The sequence below is a fragment of the Lagopus muta genome, chromosome 7 (assembly GCF_023343835.1).
Source record: "Lagopus muta isolate bLagMut1 chromosome 7, bLagMut1 primary, whole genome shotgun sequence".
Lineage (NCBI taxonomy): Eukaryota > Metazoa > Chordata > Aves > Galliformes > Phasianidae > Lagopus > Lagopus muta.
This window is the reverse complement of record NC_064439.1, coordinates 47,997,902-48,017,149: the sequence shown is the minus strand read 5'-3', so window position 1 is coordinate 48,017,149 and position 19,248 is coordinate 47,997,902. Positions and strand designations below refer to the sequence as shown.

Genomic DNA, 19,248 nt, shown 5'->3' with positions numbered 1-19,248 from the left:
CAGGCAAGGAAGTTCCTAAAAACTCAACCATGGGGGCCCTTTAATTCAAAGTTTTGGGGAAAAAATGTGTATCTTTGAGGGAAGCAGAATGGGAGGATAATGGCACACGATGGTTCAATTCTGGTTTGTTTGTTTTATTTTACAAATGAAGCACCTGTGTCTTCCAGGTGAATTAGATGGAAAGGAGGATCCCACAGAATTCAAAACCAACCCGTTATAAAATAGTTTTGGGAACTTCCTGAATGTCTTCCCTTGTTAAACTGTTCTCATACTCTTCAAACTTCTATTTTCTCAATGAGTTTTTTCTTACTTTTTTGTACAGATGTGAACAGGAAGACATTGAATTAAAGCACAACTCTACATTAAAGCAGCTAATGAGAGAGTTCAATACTCAGCTTGCTCAAAAAGAAATGGAATTGGAAACAGCTGTAAAAGAGACCATCAGTAAGTGGTACAGTAATGTAAATGTAAAATGGAAAGGCTGGAAAGTAACCAGGTGTTTTGGAAAAGATATTTGATTTGCATCTCTGATGAAGATATGTATGTAATGATTTGTGGTTTCCTAGAGAAATAAGGGGAATCTTCTCTTGCTCTTTATAACTACAGTACAGGGTATTTCAGCTTTTTTTTTTAACTGTTGATCTTTTACCACTGTAACGTAAGTTGGGGTTGGAGAAGAAAGTATCTTTTGACTTCATGTTTACTGAAAATGCTCCTAAGAGTGAGGAATTCCTGAAAATTTGCAGCTGTTTCTGGATAGAGGAAGAGATGCAATTAGTTGGTAATTACTGGTTGTGATCTTAACTCCTAAAGAAGGTCTGACATCAGGCAGAAAAACATGATCCAGATGCCAGAATGCTAACAATAAAATTCATGTGGATTAGAATCAAGTAATATAATATGTTTTCCTGAAGAGCTTTTTTTTATAGATACCTACTTCAATTTTTTTAAGCTTTTAAAATAGCACTGTGACTTAATTCATCCAAATATGTATGCCTTTTGATTTTGCCTCCTCTCTTATTTTGAATAGGTAAAGCCCAAGAGGTAGAATCTGAACTGATAGAAAATCACCAGATAGAGACAACTCAGTTGCATAAAAAGATTGCAGAAAAAGACGATGATCTGAAAAGAACTGTGAAAAAATATGAAGAAATCCTTGAGGTATCTTTCTAAAAAGTGATCTGGCTACTTCCATATATGGATACTTACATACACATATGGATACTTACATACAATTTCATAATAACTCTTCTTTTTTCATTGCAGAACTGGACAGAAAACTGTAATGCATTGTAGCAAAGATCTTTTAAATCTCTCTGATTGAATTATATTTTACATGTGTGGTGACCTGGTTTCCAATTAAAATATTTCGTTGTGTTTTTGGAATGTGTAAGAAGAGCAAAGATCAGCCCCCAGCTCTGATCTGTGGTAAATCCTTATGTCCTCCAGCAGTTTTTCTGTGCTCCAGATCATAGCAACCAAAGCAAGCAAGTTAAAATTGAAGATCCACCAGATGATGTTGTTGCTTCTAGCAAGGATTTAAATACAGTGCTAGAGATATCCTCACAGTGTAGCTCCCTTCTGTGACATGCTCTGTCAGGATTGGTACCACAGTTCTTAAAGTAAGGTTCTTTTCTTGGAAGTTTTTTGCAAGTAAAACTTCCATTTTTTACTTCTAGCTGGACAATCTATCTTCATGACATTTGTAGGCATAGCCTTGCTCTGATATCTCACCAACCAGAAGTTAGCAGCCAACTTCAGTATCAGAGATAATTGACCCTCTAGGGTTGCTTTCTGTTTTAGTCAAGCAGGAGCTTAGGTGCAGAAAATATACTGCAATGGACTGAATGGCTTTCAGGTGCTAAACTGTTACTGTATTGGGATGCAGACTTTAACTTTGGACATTCGAGTTCTGCTTGCACAAATAATGTTTAAAAGACTGTTTTTTGAATAGAACCATTTGCAGTAATAAAGAGAACTTCTGTTTGTTTATGCTGAGTCCCAAGAGCTATGTCTGAATATTTTATTCTAAAAAACCCTAAATCTGCAGGCAGATGATCTTTCCTGCTCTGTTTTTGAACATGAGGCAATCTGAGTGGATGTGACAGGATTTTAACAGTCCCCCTTTTTTTCTTTTTATCACAGAATTTAGAAAAATAGCATAATATAAAACCATGAAGTTAATTTTTTTTTATGACATACATCATTCCAGATCATACCTGCATTTGCAGTATGCTGCCATTCAAATCCTTTCTGTGAAGGCCGAAATAGATCAGTGATGTGAAATTGTGAAGGTGTAGTTCTTTTCTGCTTTGAGATACATTTAGTCTGTATGGATGTGACAAGCAGGCATGCTGGACACAGTTTGTAGGGTTGCAAGTTTATGCTCTGTTTGACTTTGTTGCAATTGGAGGCACAAACAGTGATGTTCAAAGTACAATAAGGTGTGATATTCTAAATTACAGACCATGTTTATTTTCTGGTGTATTTGTGTTTTTGTTACTATGGCAAAAGAATAATGAAACCTTGCCCCAATTCAGAGAATTCTGAAAAAGAGCTGCAAGAATCTTAAAAGTGAGTGAATATTTGTTAAATTCACTGAGATCTCTGCTAAAAAAATTGGAACACGTGCACCCACAGATTTTATCAATTTAATGTGAAGGTACCAGTTACTGCCATAAATATACCCAACTTGGCACATGACAGGTTTGAGAAACTTTGAATCAAGAAAGTCATGCAGAGAGGTTTCTCTCAGTCATAAGAGGTAAGGAGATGAAGCACAAATCATGCCAGTTGGAGGAAAGAAGTTTGATCATAGTAACTTTGTGGCTTGCTCTTGCACTTGAAATGTGGTGAATGATGCTAAAAATTAGACTAACTTGATGTGTGCATCCTTAAAGACCAGCAAGAATAAATCATTCTGTTAGAACAAGTTATTTACAAAATGTTCTGCTGGTAATTTGTCTTGCTTTACGTGCTGTCTGCTTATCTTTTATAAGCACTGTTATCACATAGGATTTCACCAGAGTCTCCCTAATTATAGACTTGTAAATCAATATATCCTATAACTTGAGGGCTGTCTTTCTTCTATAGGTAAACTAACGAGTATAATTGGAGAAAAATTAAATGTTGTACTCCAGCTAGTTTATCTAAAGCCTGTCTAAGCTAAAATTGAAATATGTAATTTCAGATGCATATCCCCATGTGAATAAGAGTAGGTTCTGTGGTTTATTGAAGTCTTTGTTTGCAACTGTAATTAATCTGGATAGTGTGTGGTTTATATATTTTCAGAGTATGCCAGATGCTGTATAGAACAAGAAGTTAATGTAATTCCATGCTGGAACCTCACATGATCTCTAATTATTTCAAACTCTAAATCATGATCTCTACTCAGTGGGTTGTACAAGTCATATCTTACAGAAGTTTTAATCATCCTTTCTGGTTGTTTCTGTATTTTAGCTCCCTGCTATGACTGGGTGGTGTGCATGCAGTTTTGATTTATTTCAATGGGTAGCTGTCTAGAAAATGAATGAATTTAGATTCTTAGCATTAAAAAAAAAATATATGTAAAATAAAATCAACTAGCTTTGCCAGTTTTCTTTTTGACTGTTTAAATAGAAGAGTATAAAGAAACCATGCAAACATAGAATCTTGTTCAGCCCCTATGGTTGGTTGTTTCTTGCTCTTTTTCACTTGCCTTATGCCGGATTTCTGCCATATTGTTTCTGTATATGGCATAAGTCTTTGCTGTCAGTCTGCTGTCATTAAGTTTTGAGTGGTTAGATGATTATTTATTGTTTAACTAAAGATTTCTTCCTGTAATTTGAAGGCTCGTGAAGAAGAAATGACAACAAAAGTTCATGAGTTGCAGACACAGTTAGAGGAGTTGCAGAAGGAGTACAAGCAAAGGATGGCAGAAAAGGACCATCGGAACAATGAAAATGTGAGCTGGCATTGACATTACTGTTGTATCTCTAGGTGTGACGTGTTTTTGTCTTCATGAAGTTCTACATGTGCAGCCTAAATCGAATTTTGTTTGTCTGAAATTCGCCTTCGTGTACGTTTTGTTCTTTTAGGTGTTGTCTCCTTCCAAAGTGAACCTGTGCTAGTCTGCACTATTTGATACTACCTTTTTTAATGAGATGTTAAAGAAGAAAATCACATTCTAATGATCCAATGCAATTTCCTTTCCTTCTTAAAAAAAACTAAAAGCAACAGTAATGACAAAAAAAAAACACATAGGAGGCAAAAAATCCCCTGCCCTTCTCCTCCCCTTCCAAAAAAAGGATTTTTTTTTTGCTGAAATTCCTAAGATTACTGAAATAGACCTTTGAATATATCGAGGATGGACAGAGAATTCTGTACTGAAAGAAGAGTGTCTGCATGTGTCTTTCTGAGAACATGTTTTAGTCAGAGGAATTCTCCTTTGATGGACAAAAATATGACTTGTTTTTACACTGAGATGAGGAAGAGTCTATGTGGTGTTGTCACTGATCAGAAAATTCCTATTAACCTTAGTTTGAGAATATGCTTTTTGATAGCTAGCACCGTTGGGCATACTGTGTATTTAGACATGCTATGTTCTTCAAGTTATCTTTATGATGATTGCATTACAGACCCAAGAGAATTTAAATATAAGCTTTGATGCTTGTCAGTACAAGCAAGCATTAAAAAGTATTTTGGGCTACTGTAAGTATAGAAGCATCTTTGTGAAAGAATATGCATGATTTGATCATTTCAGTTTATCATCTTGGATTAGTCATACGATTAAGCATGATTAATGATTAAAGGGAATGAGATATTTGATATTTTCTTTTTTCATATCTGCATTTCCATCTGATTTTTTTTTCTTGTTCTAGGTAACGATAGCAGAACTTCAGGTAAGTTTGGATTTTTTTATTTTTATTTTTTTTCCCCCTAAGTAATGCCTTGAAACTAGCAGTACTGCTTATCATAGAATCATGGAATCAGAATGGCCTGGGTTGAAAAAGACCACAGTGATCCTCCCGTTTCAACCCCCTGCTATGTGCAGGGTCACCTACCAGCAGACCAGGCTGCCCAGAGCCATTGAAGCAGTATGTTCAGTAGTTTGTTCAAGTTTTCTGTATGTGGCTGTTCTTTCAGGCACAGCTTGCACAGAAGACAACACTTGTCAATGATTCAAAGCTGAAAGAGCAGGAGTTCAAGGAGCAGGTAAGGGTGCTGCTTGAACAAGGGGAGAACATCATCTTTTTTGATGATCTGTATTTGCAATATTAAATGTTTTATTCCTTCCGACTGATGATGGAGCACAACTCAGTACAGGAAGTATGATACTAATACATGGGAAATAGTTTTGACTCATACATCTATGCACATTTTCAAAATACTCCTCAGTCCCCAGGGTAACCAAATTATGGTTCCCCACTTTTTCTAAACTAGATCTTCTGGTTTTAGGTAAAGTAAGTAAGTAATTTTATATCTGTGTTTTTATATGGGTGTATGTATATACATGTATATGTCACATGTATTTAAGTATATGAATATGTATATAAGTAGATGTTCTCATGTGTCTATATACATGTATGCACCGTTTTCCTTAGGCACAGTTGTTAATAACATTTTGAAGGGCAAATATATTTTGCTCTACTAGAATGTCAGGATGTTTAGCTGGAACTTCTTATGCTGACTTCTAACTTACTTTTAACAGTTCTGATCTTGACTGTGCTCTGTTTAGATTCATGTACTGGAAGACAGGCTGAGACATTATGAAAAGAAAATGTATGTCACATCAGTTGGGACACCACTCAGAGGTGTGTACGTGCTTTTCATCACATAAGCTTGTTTATTTGAAAGATATGCTTTTGTTTAGAGAATCTATTAAAACATCAGGTTTTTTGAAACACTTTCATAATGTGTTTTGCAAATCATGTAGCATTTCTGTTTGATGTCTTACAAGTGAGACAGCTCTGTATCAGCATCTGTTATCTCTGGGGGGATTGATAGAGGCAGTTTCAGTGAAAATAGGGTGGAGGGGAATTATACCCTAGCTAATTGAGTGCAGCCTTTGTGACTCTTTAAACATCTTAACTATGCAATTATTACATTTCACAAATCTCTCTTGTGTTCCATGTCAGGACTCCTGCCATTCTTATAACTAAATGTCCTTTCCAAGATCTCCTGCTCTGACACCTGGATTACCTTACTGTTACTTTTCTTGCTCTATCCATATTTATTAAGAACACTCCTTTAAAAAGTTGTTATGCACTTCAAGCAAGTATTTTTAACCCATCTCTGTGGACCATTTCTTCTTTATCAAAAGTCCACTTTCTCCTAAGACTTATGTCCAAATCAGTCCAATATCTACTCTAAACAGCTAATTTAATTTGCCATTGGCCTGCGACGCTGGGTTAAATTATGCATCTTTCTATCTTCCTTCTTTAGCTTGGTAAGAAGAAGCTAAACTATTAGTTGATTCTCTATCAGTATTCCTCATAAAAGTTATCCTTCACTGCTGTCTTTGCAGAACTTGACGATTATATTCATAGTTTGGTATACCACTGCCTATCACACCCATGAATGCCTCTTTCTTTCTTTTTCTTAACTTTGTATTCCCTTTTTTGTTTCCTTCTGTGCATCCTGTATCTCCTGTCTAAGCTGTCTGTAAGACAGCTAAAGTTTCTCTCTTGATCTCATACTGCAGCTGTTCACCTTCTTTGAACATTCTTTCTTTTTTAATACAAATAAAGCACATTTCATTGAAAAAAATATAAACACTTGCAGTTATTTCTTTTTTTTTTTTTTAAGTCTACTTTTCCCTGTTTTCAACTATCTTAAATTCAGAATCTGTTACATCAGTTTATCTTTTCTGCAATCCCTCTGAAACCTAAATTGGTATTATTTCTGATTGCAGATGCACTGATACAAAAGTGGAATCAAGTCATAGTCAAGAAAAACAGGGGAATCTAAAGAAATAGGTTTTAAGTCTGTCTGGTATGAGTTAAAAAGAAGAGATGCCTGAATTTTCATTTAAAAACAAAACTTCATGAGTAGTACGTTGTTAAGGATTATTTAATTGAATTTATTGAATTTATTTATTAAATTTATTAAATTTATTTAATTAAATGTGCTGATCCATTATATTTTAAGCTTCAGGAAATTGCTCTAAGTAGGTTTTAGGCACTGGCAGAATTATGGTCGCTACGCCCGTGTTTCATACTTGGTTACATTTTGTTTCAGTCACTTTCTGACTGTGAGTGCACACATTCTTATGATGTATAAGAGTTGTTTTGTTTTTTTTTAATATATATTTATATTTTTATATATAAAGCACCTATCACCTGATTGGTAAACATTCTTTGGAACCATTTTGATGGCAGGGGTAAGAACAGGAGTCAGCCTGTCAATACCTCAGCATTTCTGTTTCCAACCAATTGAAAAAAATAAATAAATAAAAGCCACAAGACTTTGCTGCCAGCCTGGCATGCTGGTGTTTAATAGTGCTACTCCATCAGGGTGGGAGGAAGACTTATTGTCAGTGGCAACAGTTTGCACTGTGACTTCTCTCAGTATAAACATACTTATTTTTCTTTACACAGATGGAAATCTTCATCATGCTGACGTTTCTCTCTTTGGAGAGCCTACTGAGTTTGAATACTTGAGGAAAGTGCTCTTTGAATATATGATGGGCCGTGAGACAAAGGTATGGAAAGTTGTATGCAGCAGTGTGATGTGGAGTGAAGTTCAGCTTCCTCGCTGTATAGATCCAAAGTGCCATGATGTTGGTGCTTCATCATGTGTTGTCTGTTATTGTAAAAAGATTCAATGGACTTTCAGGGCTTTTTTACAAAGAGATACTGAGATAAAACATAGGGGAAGTGAAAGGAGAGAACACTGGGGAGGGGGAGGAAGTGTCACATCTCTCACCAAGGTACTTACAGAAACAAATACCTCTACAGGTAGGTGTTATTTTACCAGCAGAAGTCTTAGTGTCAGTCAGGCTTACTGGACTTTGAAAGCTGATATGCACTATATTAGCAAACTTTTGTGATGTTATCTTGGTGCAAATGTGATTAAGTTACAGTTGTATTCAATATTACCTTGTTACTAGCTCTGAAGATGACGGTTTTTTTCAGATTGTTCCTTAAAAATCTTTTATAAGGCACCCAAATCTGTGTACCTTCACTAGTTAGCATTAACTTACTTTTAAAAGCAGAGAAAAGCTGCACAGTAGGCTCCTTGTTGTACGCTGACAAGCTTGTGAAATCATTCCCATGTTGGAATTTTACTTGCTTGTAACAATACTGATGCTAAGAGATTGACCAGGTTCAAAGGAGGTATGTCATAACACAAACATTTTTCTTGGATGATAAATGCTATGTGGATAAATATTTTTTTTTCCTCCCTGGAGTTTTTCCATTCTTTGTTGTGCTGCTTTCAACTTGGACTACTATTAAGTAAAAAGGTTTTATGCAGGTTTCTGTGTTAGTTGGGTCTGTTCTCACTGTGCTCCTAATGGAATAAAATTTGTTCTACACAGGACTTCTTGTCCTGACAGGATTCCTCTCTCTTTTCATCCCTTTTCTTACTTTGCTATTTAACTTCTTTTTTATGAGAAACATAAATCCTGGATCCAAAACAAACTAGAATCACTAGTTAGCTTCTGTTCCTAGGCCTGTGCCTCATTGGCTGGCTCTCTCACCTTAATAGCATCTGATTGAAATCACTAAGGAAAAATACGTGCATTACTGGATAATTACTGGATAATTACAATAGCTTTTGAATTCTGAGGGACTTAAACATTAACCACAATAACAAACTTTGTCAGCCATGTTCCAACTTCAGCCACCCCACGAGACTGTGATGGATGACTGGTGTGTATTGGTGGTGCAGGTAGCAAGCATTCCGTCATTCCTCCAGTTGCTGTGATTGAAAGATATCTGTATTTGTGTGTGTATGTATTTGCTCTGGAGATTACACTCTGCAATTGGAAGATGCCACTACAACTTTTCCTGCACACAGGCTCCTGAAAGCAGATGAGGGGAAAAACTGTATCAGGAAAAATAGACATTGAGTTCCTATAATAACTTGTGAAGGCATTGTTTTAAAATTGATATCAGTGAAAGGGAAAGTAAATTTAATTCAAATGAAGATGCATAATAAACAATTTTCAAAGCACTACAGCTATTAGCTTTGGGAAATCGGATTTAGATAGGTAATGAATGATAAACTTAAATTGAATGCGATTGTATTTCTATCATATTTTTATATTAACCTGATCTGATAACATCATAGCAATTTTTATTTGAGGATAAATGTTCTAATATGTTGCAAAAAAGGAAAGGTTTCTGGTATTGCTGTTATTAGGTGATCAAGGATGTAGCTGTACTGGTATTTGTTAATGAAAAACTAAAATGCAATGAAGGCTAACATACCTATATTTACATATTTGCTAATGTAAATCTGTAGATATTTTGGTGGTTTCTTCAATTTTGCTTCAAATAGTGCTTTCAAGCTGATCTCGTGCTGTTGTTCAACCATTGATTATGTGACTGGAAGGCACTGAGGTTAGCTTCTGCAGTTAGGGTTGTGTCTCATACCTTAAGTGTACTCAACTATGTCTTGAAAATAGTTTGGTTTCTTCCTGCTATGCTGATTGGAGATCCATAATAAATGGTGATGTGATTGTTATAATCCATCTAATACTGTGTTAAGAGATTTAGACTGTATATTAATATGTACTTCTTATTCCCAATGCATTAATTGAGTTTAAAGATCTCGACTGAGATCAACCTATTTGACACAGATGTACCCTCTTAGCTTCTGTTTTCATGGACCAGGTGAGGCAATTATTTCTTACAAGATATGCAGTCTATTCCCCAGACCATTGTAGTGGCCCTTCTCTGAGCAGGGTTTCCTTTACAGAGTACAAAAAGCACTCTGTGTCTCAGAAGTAGTTCTGCAGTGGAATAAGTCATCTCTGTGGGCCTGATGCCCTCTTTAGTGCAAGCAGTTCTACAGAAGCTGTGCAAACTGTCCGGAACAATTTACCATTGATGCAGCCTGGTAAACAGTTCTGGTATTGTATTAAGTGGGGGGATGAGTGAATGCATCAGTTGTGCAAAAGTGCTGGAAAGCTAAGAGAAATAATGAGTCGATAGTGGCTCAGTAGCTAAGACTCAGTGATTATGACTATAACATTTAACCCGTATAATCTGCAGCTTGTCACGATCTTTGTAAGCTGTTTCACTAATGTGCACATTTGCATTTGCTGGGGAACGTTTATTGTCTTCCCCTCCAGTCCTTTAATTCTTTTTCCCTTTGTTTTTCCTTGGCACAATCTGTCAAATGAAATCACCAACTTTTAAGCATGCACCTTGTTCAGAATATCTGACCTCAGAGATGCATGACATACACAATCAGGTTCAATAACACTGCATTTTCTACAAGCACGTGAACGGCTGAACTTCCAGCTCTATTGCACACTTCATCTGAAGTCTTGCAAAAGTCCTGGAGGACCATTCTGGCAGATGCTTCTCCTTGCTACTTCATTGTGCCACTTGGAGTCTGTTCTGAAGTCAGAAAGTCGGTCTGAATGTTGTATATGTTTGATAAATGTGTTTCCATCGGCTAGATAGTGAGTGAAATAGCACAAATTATGTCCTGTCAGACTTGCTTCAGGCTTTGCTGCTCTCCAACTCACATATTGGAGGTAATAAATTCATGCAAATCTTTTTCTGGCAGCTGGCCATGCTTTTGTGCACTGCACAATGACAAGGGATATTTCTGTCAAACTCCTGCATGATTTTTGAAGGGTCTGGCTTTGACCTGCAGCCCTCTAAACGAAGGGGGCTGATGGATAATCACTGTGAAAGCATTATTTACAGAGCTCACATAACTGACCTCAGAAAGAAAGGCAAGCTGGCATCTCAACAATAGGACTGGTTATTCTGTTTGTGAAAGCTGTGAGTCTGTCAGTGGCTGGGTACAGGGATGCACACCCAGGAGCATCCACGTATGTTCACAGTTACTGTTTTGTTATCCCCAGTGACAGAGGCTGTTAGTGAAGTAAGTTCTCCACTGTGAGTCGTACTGAATTCTTCTGCTTTAGAATCTCTGTAGTAGCCCCAAGACCATGGGAAATTTCAAGTCACTGAGAGCAATGAATTACAAAACACTTGTCAGGAAAGAAGATTTTAGCCTCTGTTTAAGTTGGCACGTAAGAATCTGTGCCTTCATGCAGTATTTGCAGTGTTTGTATATTTTTTGTTAACATTTGCACGCTATTGTGTCCTGTGGAAAATGATCAAACAGTTTGAAGCTAAGCTCAGTGCTTTCTGATCTTTCAGTCCCAGATCATTGTGATCAGGGTTTTGCCAAAAGAGATGATAGAAGCACAGGGTCTGCTTGTGATGCTGGGAATGCTCCTAATTGTATCTGGGAACTGCATTAAAGGCTCTTTTTAATTATGGGAGCTGCCAATATATTTAAATGAAACCTTTTTTTTTAATTGAAGGGTTTCAACAGGACTTGTTATATTCAATATTTATGCCTAATGAATTATAGACAGAAGCAGTATCTGCAAGTTAGAGGTTTACCTCTCTCTTTTAGCTGTGGTCATTTTTGTCCTGCAGCTGCTTTGTTGCTGCAATCTCCCTCTTCATTCCACGTGTGGTGAGGCTGGTAATAAGCAGTGGACTTGGAGAGCAGCAATCTTATCTCACCCGCATTCTTGAAGAGCAACAGCTACAGCTCCTGTAGCAGCCGCGTCCTGTTGGAGCTGCCCTGCAGTTCTTACCTTGCCCTCTCTTGTGAAAGTCACCAGAACCACCTTCTGTGTCTGCTGGAATTTTTTCTTCCCACTAATCTGTTTTTAAAAGAGAAATAATTGCTTGCTTAGCACGAAAGTTCGACATTCTACCATGTTCCATCTGAGGTTGTCTAAATGTTTTGCTGGTTAAATACGAGCTACTGTGCACCTGCTGACAATATTTTGACAACTGCAGTTCTACATCTCACATTTGGATCTTTCTCGGTGTTTCATTTCTTTGTGTTTCTTTACTAAATATTTGGGTGCAGTGAATATAGGTGAATTCATAAAGACTCTTTCAGGTTCCACGTGCCTCAGATGAGCTTTTCAGAAAGGCTGCATTAAGATTAAATGTGGCATGAGCAGGATTGGCAACAGTTTGCTGTCGTTATTAATGGACATGAATACTCCAGAGCTTACATCGTAGTACAGGAGCTGCAGTTTGTGACAGTGAAATGAACACTCCTGGCTTCCATGTATTTCACATAATGTATCATGCCATGCAGATACAGCATGAAACTGGTGGTTATTTTTTAATTCCTTTCGTTATGCTTTTTGGTGACATTACTGAAGAATAACACTCAGTATTCTCAAGAGAAGCATATTTTAAAATGTTAAGAAGCATTTTAGGTCACATGATAATAATTACAGATGATCTGCTTCTTTTCAGACAATGGCCAAGGTTATAACAACAGTGCTGAAGTTCCCAGCTGATCAGACTCAGAAGATATTAGAACGAGAGGATGCACGACCACTGGTAGGTTGTAGTAATAAGCTTACGTTCAATAAGCTTAAGTGCAAGAGGTGATGTTGCAAGAATAAGAAATTGGAAACTTTAGATCTCTCTTTCACACTTTCTTCATTCAGGAGAACTCCATTTCTCCCCCTTTCCCTCCAATGGAATGTCAAATTCTGCCAGTAGGTTATAGCAAAAATGAAAAAAAAAAACAAAAACAAGCACATTTTCTTAACTAGAATTTCTGTCTAAACCGCATTTGTGAAAGCTGCTATTCTGAGATTAATTTTCTTACCAAAAAAGTTAACTGAGGGAATATTTGTGTTACTTAAATTCAGAAGTTTATTCTGAATTCATAGGTGTTCTATGGAAAAAAATGGTAGAAGAGAAGGCTTTTTTAGCCCTGGAGTATAATATTTGATAAACACAAGAGCAGCATTTGCTTGTAGAATAGAAAACTCATTAGTTCACCTGCTTGGGATTTGTGCTATAAAAGTGGAATATGTACAGAATCACAGAATGGCCAGGGTTGGAAGGGACCTCAAGGATCTTGAATCTCCAACCCCCCGCCACATGCAGGGCCACCAACCTCCACATTTCACAGCAGCCCAGGCTGCCCAGGGCCCCATCCAACCTGGCCTTGAACACCTCCAGGGATGGACGGGGCATCACAGCCTCTCTGGGCAGCTGTTCCAGCACCTCACCACTCTCTCTGTAAAGAACTTCCCCCTGACATCCAACCTCAATCTTCTCTCCTTCAACTTCAAACCATTTCCCTATAAAACCACATATGTGGAATTTTGTGTCAGTATCCTAACAAGAATTTGTTTATTTATGTATTGTACTAAGGAAGCATCAAAATATGTCAGTTAACTCTCAGTAAGGACAAATGAAAAATAAGAATTTAAAACATTTTCTGCAGTGCTGCCTTTTTACCAGTGGTGCTGAGTAATACAATAGCAAGATTTGACCTTGTGCAGCTTTGGGGGAGGAAATAAAGTGATGGCAATCAGTCTGCATTGATGCATGCATTAGAGTGTAAAAGTGGTGGGACATTCAATAGAGAATGATTCCTTTTAATTGTAAATAATTAAATATTGCTAGCCTTTGTTTTAATTATTATCACTTTATTGTTTTTATTTTTACCCCTAAATTTTTTGAGGGATACTGTGGAACTGTACCAGCTTCACTCCTTGTGGTTTTGGAATGTCTGTGATGATAGGTTTTGTTTGTTTTCTGTTTGCCTTTCCATTTTAAACAAACATATTAAATACTTCGTCTTTACTGAAGAGCTGAATTGGGGTTTCAGAAGCAGGGCCAAAAGAGATGAAGAATATATGGGCATAAACATTTATGTGGTATTCCTCTTACTGTTTTATACAGTGGAGTTACTTTTTATTAAGACAAAAACTGCAGTCATAGCTTTGTCTGAAGTCAGTATTGTGATCCTTCCCTTTGTGGATTAGCTGGGTACAATATTTAGGGATTTCAGTGAGAGAAAGAGCTGCATTCACTTTTTCTCACTTGCCTCTTGGATATATTGAACACTTACAGAAACAAAATCAAATTTGGAATGTTTTCACCTGTAGTTGCACTTCTCATAATGCTACTGCATCAGCATAAACATCCTGTTGAGCCCTGGAAATGAATTTCATAGAAAGTTTCCATCATTTCATCAGCGTGAGGTATCAGATGAGGAAAGCATTTGATACTACAACATTTTCCTGTAGACTTTGTTCTTCTGTCAGCCTTGCAGTCTTTAATATACTTTGAAGGTCGTGTAAATGCTGATTAAAGTGTAACAGTAATGTCTTGTGTGCTGCAAGTCCTATTTTTGTTCTCAAAAGGCTTTTATTTAAACCAGTTTCTCATCTCTGCTGTATTATTTGAAGTTCTTCACACTACTCTTGCTTCCAAAATAATATAACAAATCATAAATTATAAATAAATACAGCCGTAATTATGGCTTTCCTAAGACTCTTTTTCAGACCTTCAGTTAGAAAGCTGACTTTCTATTTTATTTTATTTATTTGCACACTCTAATAATACTTTAGGAGCCATTCTGAGTTGGTCAGAAGTGAGGTTAGAGTTGGAGTTTATATTTCAGCTCCATGTGAAACTTGGTCTTCTCAAAAGAGGTGCTCACAAATCCTGATACCAAAGAAAACTTCAAGTTAATCCAACAAGTTTTGGTACTAACTAATAATTTGGGACTAAATCATGGCCAGTCACACAAAGAACTTTTTTCCAGGCTGCCAGCGCGTTGATGGTTCTGAATATCAAAATTCAAAGAAGTTGATGTGTTAATGAGAAACGTCTCCAATTTCACGTAGCAGTGTTTCTTGGCTCAGATTTAGCCTGTCATTTTTGTCCTTTCCAAGTACACAGAGATGAAAAAATAGACATCTGACAGCAAGTCAGATATAAGCACTTGCTTATGTAGCTAACGAAGGACACAGTCAGTTTTGTCTTGAGTTTCAAAGTTGCATTTGTTTACCAAACAACAAATTAATGCTTGTGGCGAATCTTTGGTAACTCTGTTCCAGACTGAAACAAGTGGGGGAGTCATAAATGATTCTGCAGAGAGATGTGCTGGGGTTGGTTTGTTTGCTGATGTGTGCTAACATGATTGTCGTGTTTCTCCACACAATACCAGAATGATAGCAGTAATGAGTAATAACATTACAAACTTATCAATGTGCATTGTTAACGTAAAGCCTAGCTGGTTTTGGATGTGCATTTACAGCCAAAAGGTTTAATTTTAGTGTGTAAATTGTCAATCAAATGTGCTACTGAAAAGGAACAAATGTGTGTGTAGGAAGGGCCTGTGAGTACTTGTCCTTTTAGTCTGTCTGTCTTAAACAGTAGGAATGTACTTGAGAGGTTTCTACCTAAACCTTTAACAGATCACTCAACAAATAAGTGTGTGACCAATGTATCTCCTGCACTAATGTGTTTTTTGTTACCTACTTATTGTGACCTGACTGCAGCAATCTCATCTGTAATCAGTAGATGTTCACAGCATTCTTACCTGTGCTTTACCATGTAGTCCAATAAGCTGTTTTCTTCCTGGCTTTGTAGTTTGCCTCACCTCGCAGTGGTATCTTCTGAATATTCCATCAGTCTGTGCTTAGTTAGCATGTGGGTGAGTGAAGCCTAATATGTACTTGTTTCCTTTGGAGATAAAAACCTGTAGTATGATATTAATCATTCTTCTGCTTTTTTTTCTCTCTTTCTCCTCCTCTCTTGGCTCCTTTTGGTAATTAAAAGCATTTTAAGACTTTGTTTTGTAAGCATATGATAAACTTTGCTTTATTCTTACGTTACAAATCCAAGTCTGAGCATGGTAAATATAGATTCAAAAGCAGTCTTTCTGAGATACAAGAATAACTTGAAACGTTGATTGAGGTGCAAAAATCTCAGTTATAGGGGAAAAATCTTATTTAAAATCAAAGGTGTGTAATGTTACCTTTTTTGTAGTTGGCTTTATCCTAATCCATCTTCTGATCTCCTTGTAGGTTTTGGAATAAGTGAATAGATAAGTCAGTTTTGAAAACGATGGTATTGCCTGAAATGAATTTTGTACATCTTCTAAATATGATAATGTGTTATTTGAGAAAAGCTTAATGAAATATGCTCTGTAGAGTGATTGGAGTATGGTGGCATTTAGTAGTCAGTACTTCCCTGAATCAGAGCCCTGGCTTGGTGTCAAGAGAACGTAGGGCACCAAGATTAGGGAGAGCACCTTTGGGGACCTTTATGCTTTCAGTTTACTCTGCCTTTTTCCAGGTTTTATGAAGTTATTTTCACAAAGGAGGTGTAATGCTATTCATGGTGTTACAAGAAAGCAAAAGCTGGCGTAGATCTAAAGGAAAAGGTTGCATCTGACCAACCCAGCTAAACAAACAATGTGAAAGAGTAGTAGTGGATGAGAGAGGAGCAGAACGTGCAAACGCCCTGGCAATGCTTTTTGCATTGCCTAATGTTACCATTAGAGCATGGTGTTTAATAAACTCTTCACGATGAGTTCTGTAGGATATGGTCAGTGTAACTTTCCTTCATCCTTTGCAATGGCAGAGCTCTGCACAGTTGCCAGAAGTCAGTTCAGTGCACCTGGAGCAGTCGCTGTTGGCTGTAACACAGTGCCCTGCTCAGCACGTGTTCCTGGCCTGCACCCCTTCACCCAAAAAGGACCAGCCTGGGCCCATTCCATTGCCAGACCACACAGTGCAGCTGGCCAATCTTTTCCTCTTACCAGTACAGCCTAAAATATTTTTTCTGAAGGGAAAAAAGAATCTCTTAGCTAACATTCACACTTTCCACTTTATTTTGTGATCTTTTAAACCTTTCCCTTTAAATACAATAGCAAATGCACTTTATTGCACTCAAAATGCAATAGCTTCTTGACAAAATCAGCAGCTTCTTTTAAAAATAATTGAACTGTTAGCAATGAGAGAACAAAGCTCTTTACAACATTATTGCAGGAAGCACATTTGAAACTTAAATCCTTGTGCTTTCTGTAGTGCTGATGTAGAAGCTTTGTACGTTCTCAGCTGTCACAGGAGGGCCTGATTTTTGGCTTTATTGTTAGCAAATGCCTGTACTGTAGGACAGTAGGCATGGAAGCTTTGCAGCCCTCATTATTGCATTGTTGCTCTTTAGTTTGTCTCAGATATTTTTGTAACTTAAGATTAATGGCTTGCCAGCAGAAGGAATAATTTTCTAGTGTGCATGAAACTTGAAAATTAAGGTGATCGTTGTGAAAGTTGTGATCTTGATAGCCCCCAAATGGGACTTCCCTGCAGTTTGGATGGCAGACCTTATGCACAGAGGACAGCAGTTGTGTTGAGTTTTTAAGTGGATCGATGTGTGACACTATGGCAGACTTCACTATTTCCAGTGGTATTTCTGCCTGTTCTGTTACAGGTCTTTTGACTCAATTTGATTTTTAAATCAACCTTCTCAACTGTTGCGATAATATCAGAATGGAATTATGAATCAAAATTGCCTCATAATGCTGTCGTTTGATTTAATCTGAAATTCTTGTATCTCAATGATCAATAATAATTTCATTTTTAATAGTAAGTGCTTCTGAGTTGCTCTTAATAAAAAACTGTCTATTCATTTCTTTTCTCTTTCCATTTCTCTAGTCATGGCTACGACCGTCCTGAGGAGATGACAGTGGGAATGTCTCCTAACAGTGCTGCTTAGAAACACGTTCATATCTCTGTCTGTTGCCTCTTGAGGGGGGGCGAGAAGAAAAGCTGTTATTCAAGGTCACAAATGGAACAGCAAGAACCAAAGCTCAGCACCACCTTTGGACCATGAGCATAGTTAAAACTGCCTTGACGAGAGACGCTAATCAGGGGTCATCTGGGGATGAGTCTTTTTTCTCTTCTATTGAACACTCTTCTATTTTGTGTTAAAGGTTATTTTTTTAAAGGAGAGAAAAGGCCACCCTAGGAAGGAATTGCCCATTACTGTATCTCTATACTGTATACTGGGTGTTTTTTAAGAGTTGAACTAAATGGTTTGTCTCTTCTATTTATTTTTTTATTTTTGAATGAATAGTGCAATACATTTTTGGATGGATAGCAGTTGAGGTGATTTTTCCGGATGAACTGGGCACTCTTGTTTGACTACTCCTCTACCAATTTGATCTGATTGTTTGCTAAAGGTCACTTCCTATATGCTTTTGCCTACAATAAATCCGAATTGCAGTACCTCATTTGTTTACTTCTAGCTTTTGTACTTATATTTTCTGGAGAGAAAAAGAAAAAATACATTACTGTAAATTGTAAATAGTTAATACATAACTGTATCATATGCTGATCTGTGACTGTCAACAGCACTAATCTGACGGGAGCTGAGATGAAATAAAGTTTATTTACTGTATAATTTTGGAACTTCTTGTTGTATGCTGCTTCTTTTGAAAGGCTCCACCAGTTTTGTTCTCATTCCTGTTCAGGACATCCTTTCCTGAGACGTTTCCAGGCTGAAATTGCTCCCATGTCAAGAGCTTAAGAAATCAGTGCAACTACTCAAATTTTCCAGGGAAAGCAACCTGTAAAACAGGTGCATACTGAGCTGATAGTGTAGTGTGTGCATCTATCTCAGTGCATATTGAGATAGCGTGTAGCAAGTAGGGAGGTTTGCTTTGTGAAGGTTTTCAGTGGTTCAAGCTGATCAATCCTCTGTATTATTTTTGATAGGAACGACAAACCTCAGAAGTTCATCTCTGATCACAAGCAGGGCTTCTGAACACGCTGCCTGCCTGAAAGATCACCGAATCGCACAATTGCAGGGGTTGGAAGGGACCTCGAGAGATCATCGAATCCAACCCCCCTGCTTAAGCAGGTTCCCTGTCTGCTTTACAGGAGCAGTGAGTAGTTAGGAAGGAGTGGTTCACTGCTGGTGCACCTGCCTGGAGCAGGCATCACCCTATTCTGGGGATGCTCTGTCTGTTCCTTGCTTTTGATACTAAGGACCCAGAGCTGCATCTTCATATTCACTTGCTGCCTGGCAAAATCTCTTCATGCTGCTTTATTGGTTGCAGCATTTGTTTTCCCCCTGTATTAAACACCAGTTGTCAGATTTTTTTTTTAATTTTTTTTTTATTTGCAATATTTTCAGCTATAGAAAGTTTTTCCTTCTGCAGTATATCTGATCCCTGTCTTCCAGTGTGTTGCCAGATGTCTCAGCAGCCTGTGCTGCACTTACAGGG

At 37.3% G+C, this 19,248-nt stretch overlaps 1 protein-coding gene across 4 annotated transcripts in view; it reads left to right on the top strand.

Moving 5' to 3' along the window:
- Positions 1-18,430, top strand: part of GOLGA4 (golgin A4) — a 58,860-nt gene extending 40,430 nt beyond the window's left edge. For 3 of the 4 annotated variants that reach the window (XM_048950752.1, XM_048950750.1, XM_048950753.1), the window contains 10 exons: positions 323-444; positions 1,031-1,161; positions 3,830-3,943; positions 4,860-4,880; positions 5,125-5,193; positions 5,717-5,792; positions 7,578-7,681; positions 12,459-12,545; positions 15,606-15,669; positions 17,675-18,430. In XM_048950752.1, coding sequence (XP_048806709.1) covers positions 323-444; positions 1,031-1,161; positions 3,830-3,943; positions 4,860-4,880; positions 5,125-5,193; positions 5,717-5,792; positions 7,578-7,681; positions 12,459-12,545; positions 15,606-15,635 — 754 coding nt within the window. In that variant the 3' untranslated portion in view covers positions 15,636-15,669; positions 17,675-18,430. The remainder of the gene's footprint in view (positions 1-322; positions 445-1,030; positions 1,162-3,829; positions 3,944-4,859; positions 4,881-5,124; positions 5,194-5,716; positions 5,793-7,577; positions 7,682-12,458; positions 12,546-15,605; positions 15,670-17,674) is intronic. The other variant, XM_048950751.1, reaches the window with a different exon arrangement.
- The last annotated feature ends 818 nt before the right edge of the window (positions 18,431-19,248 follow it).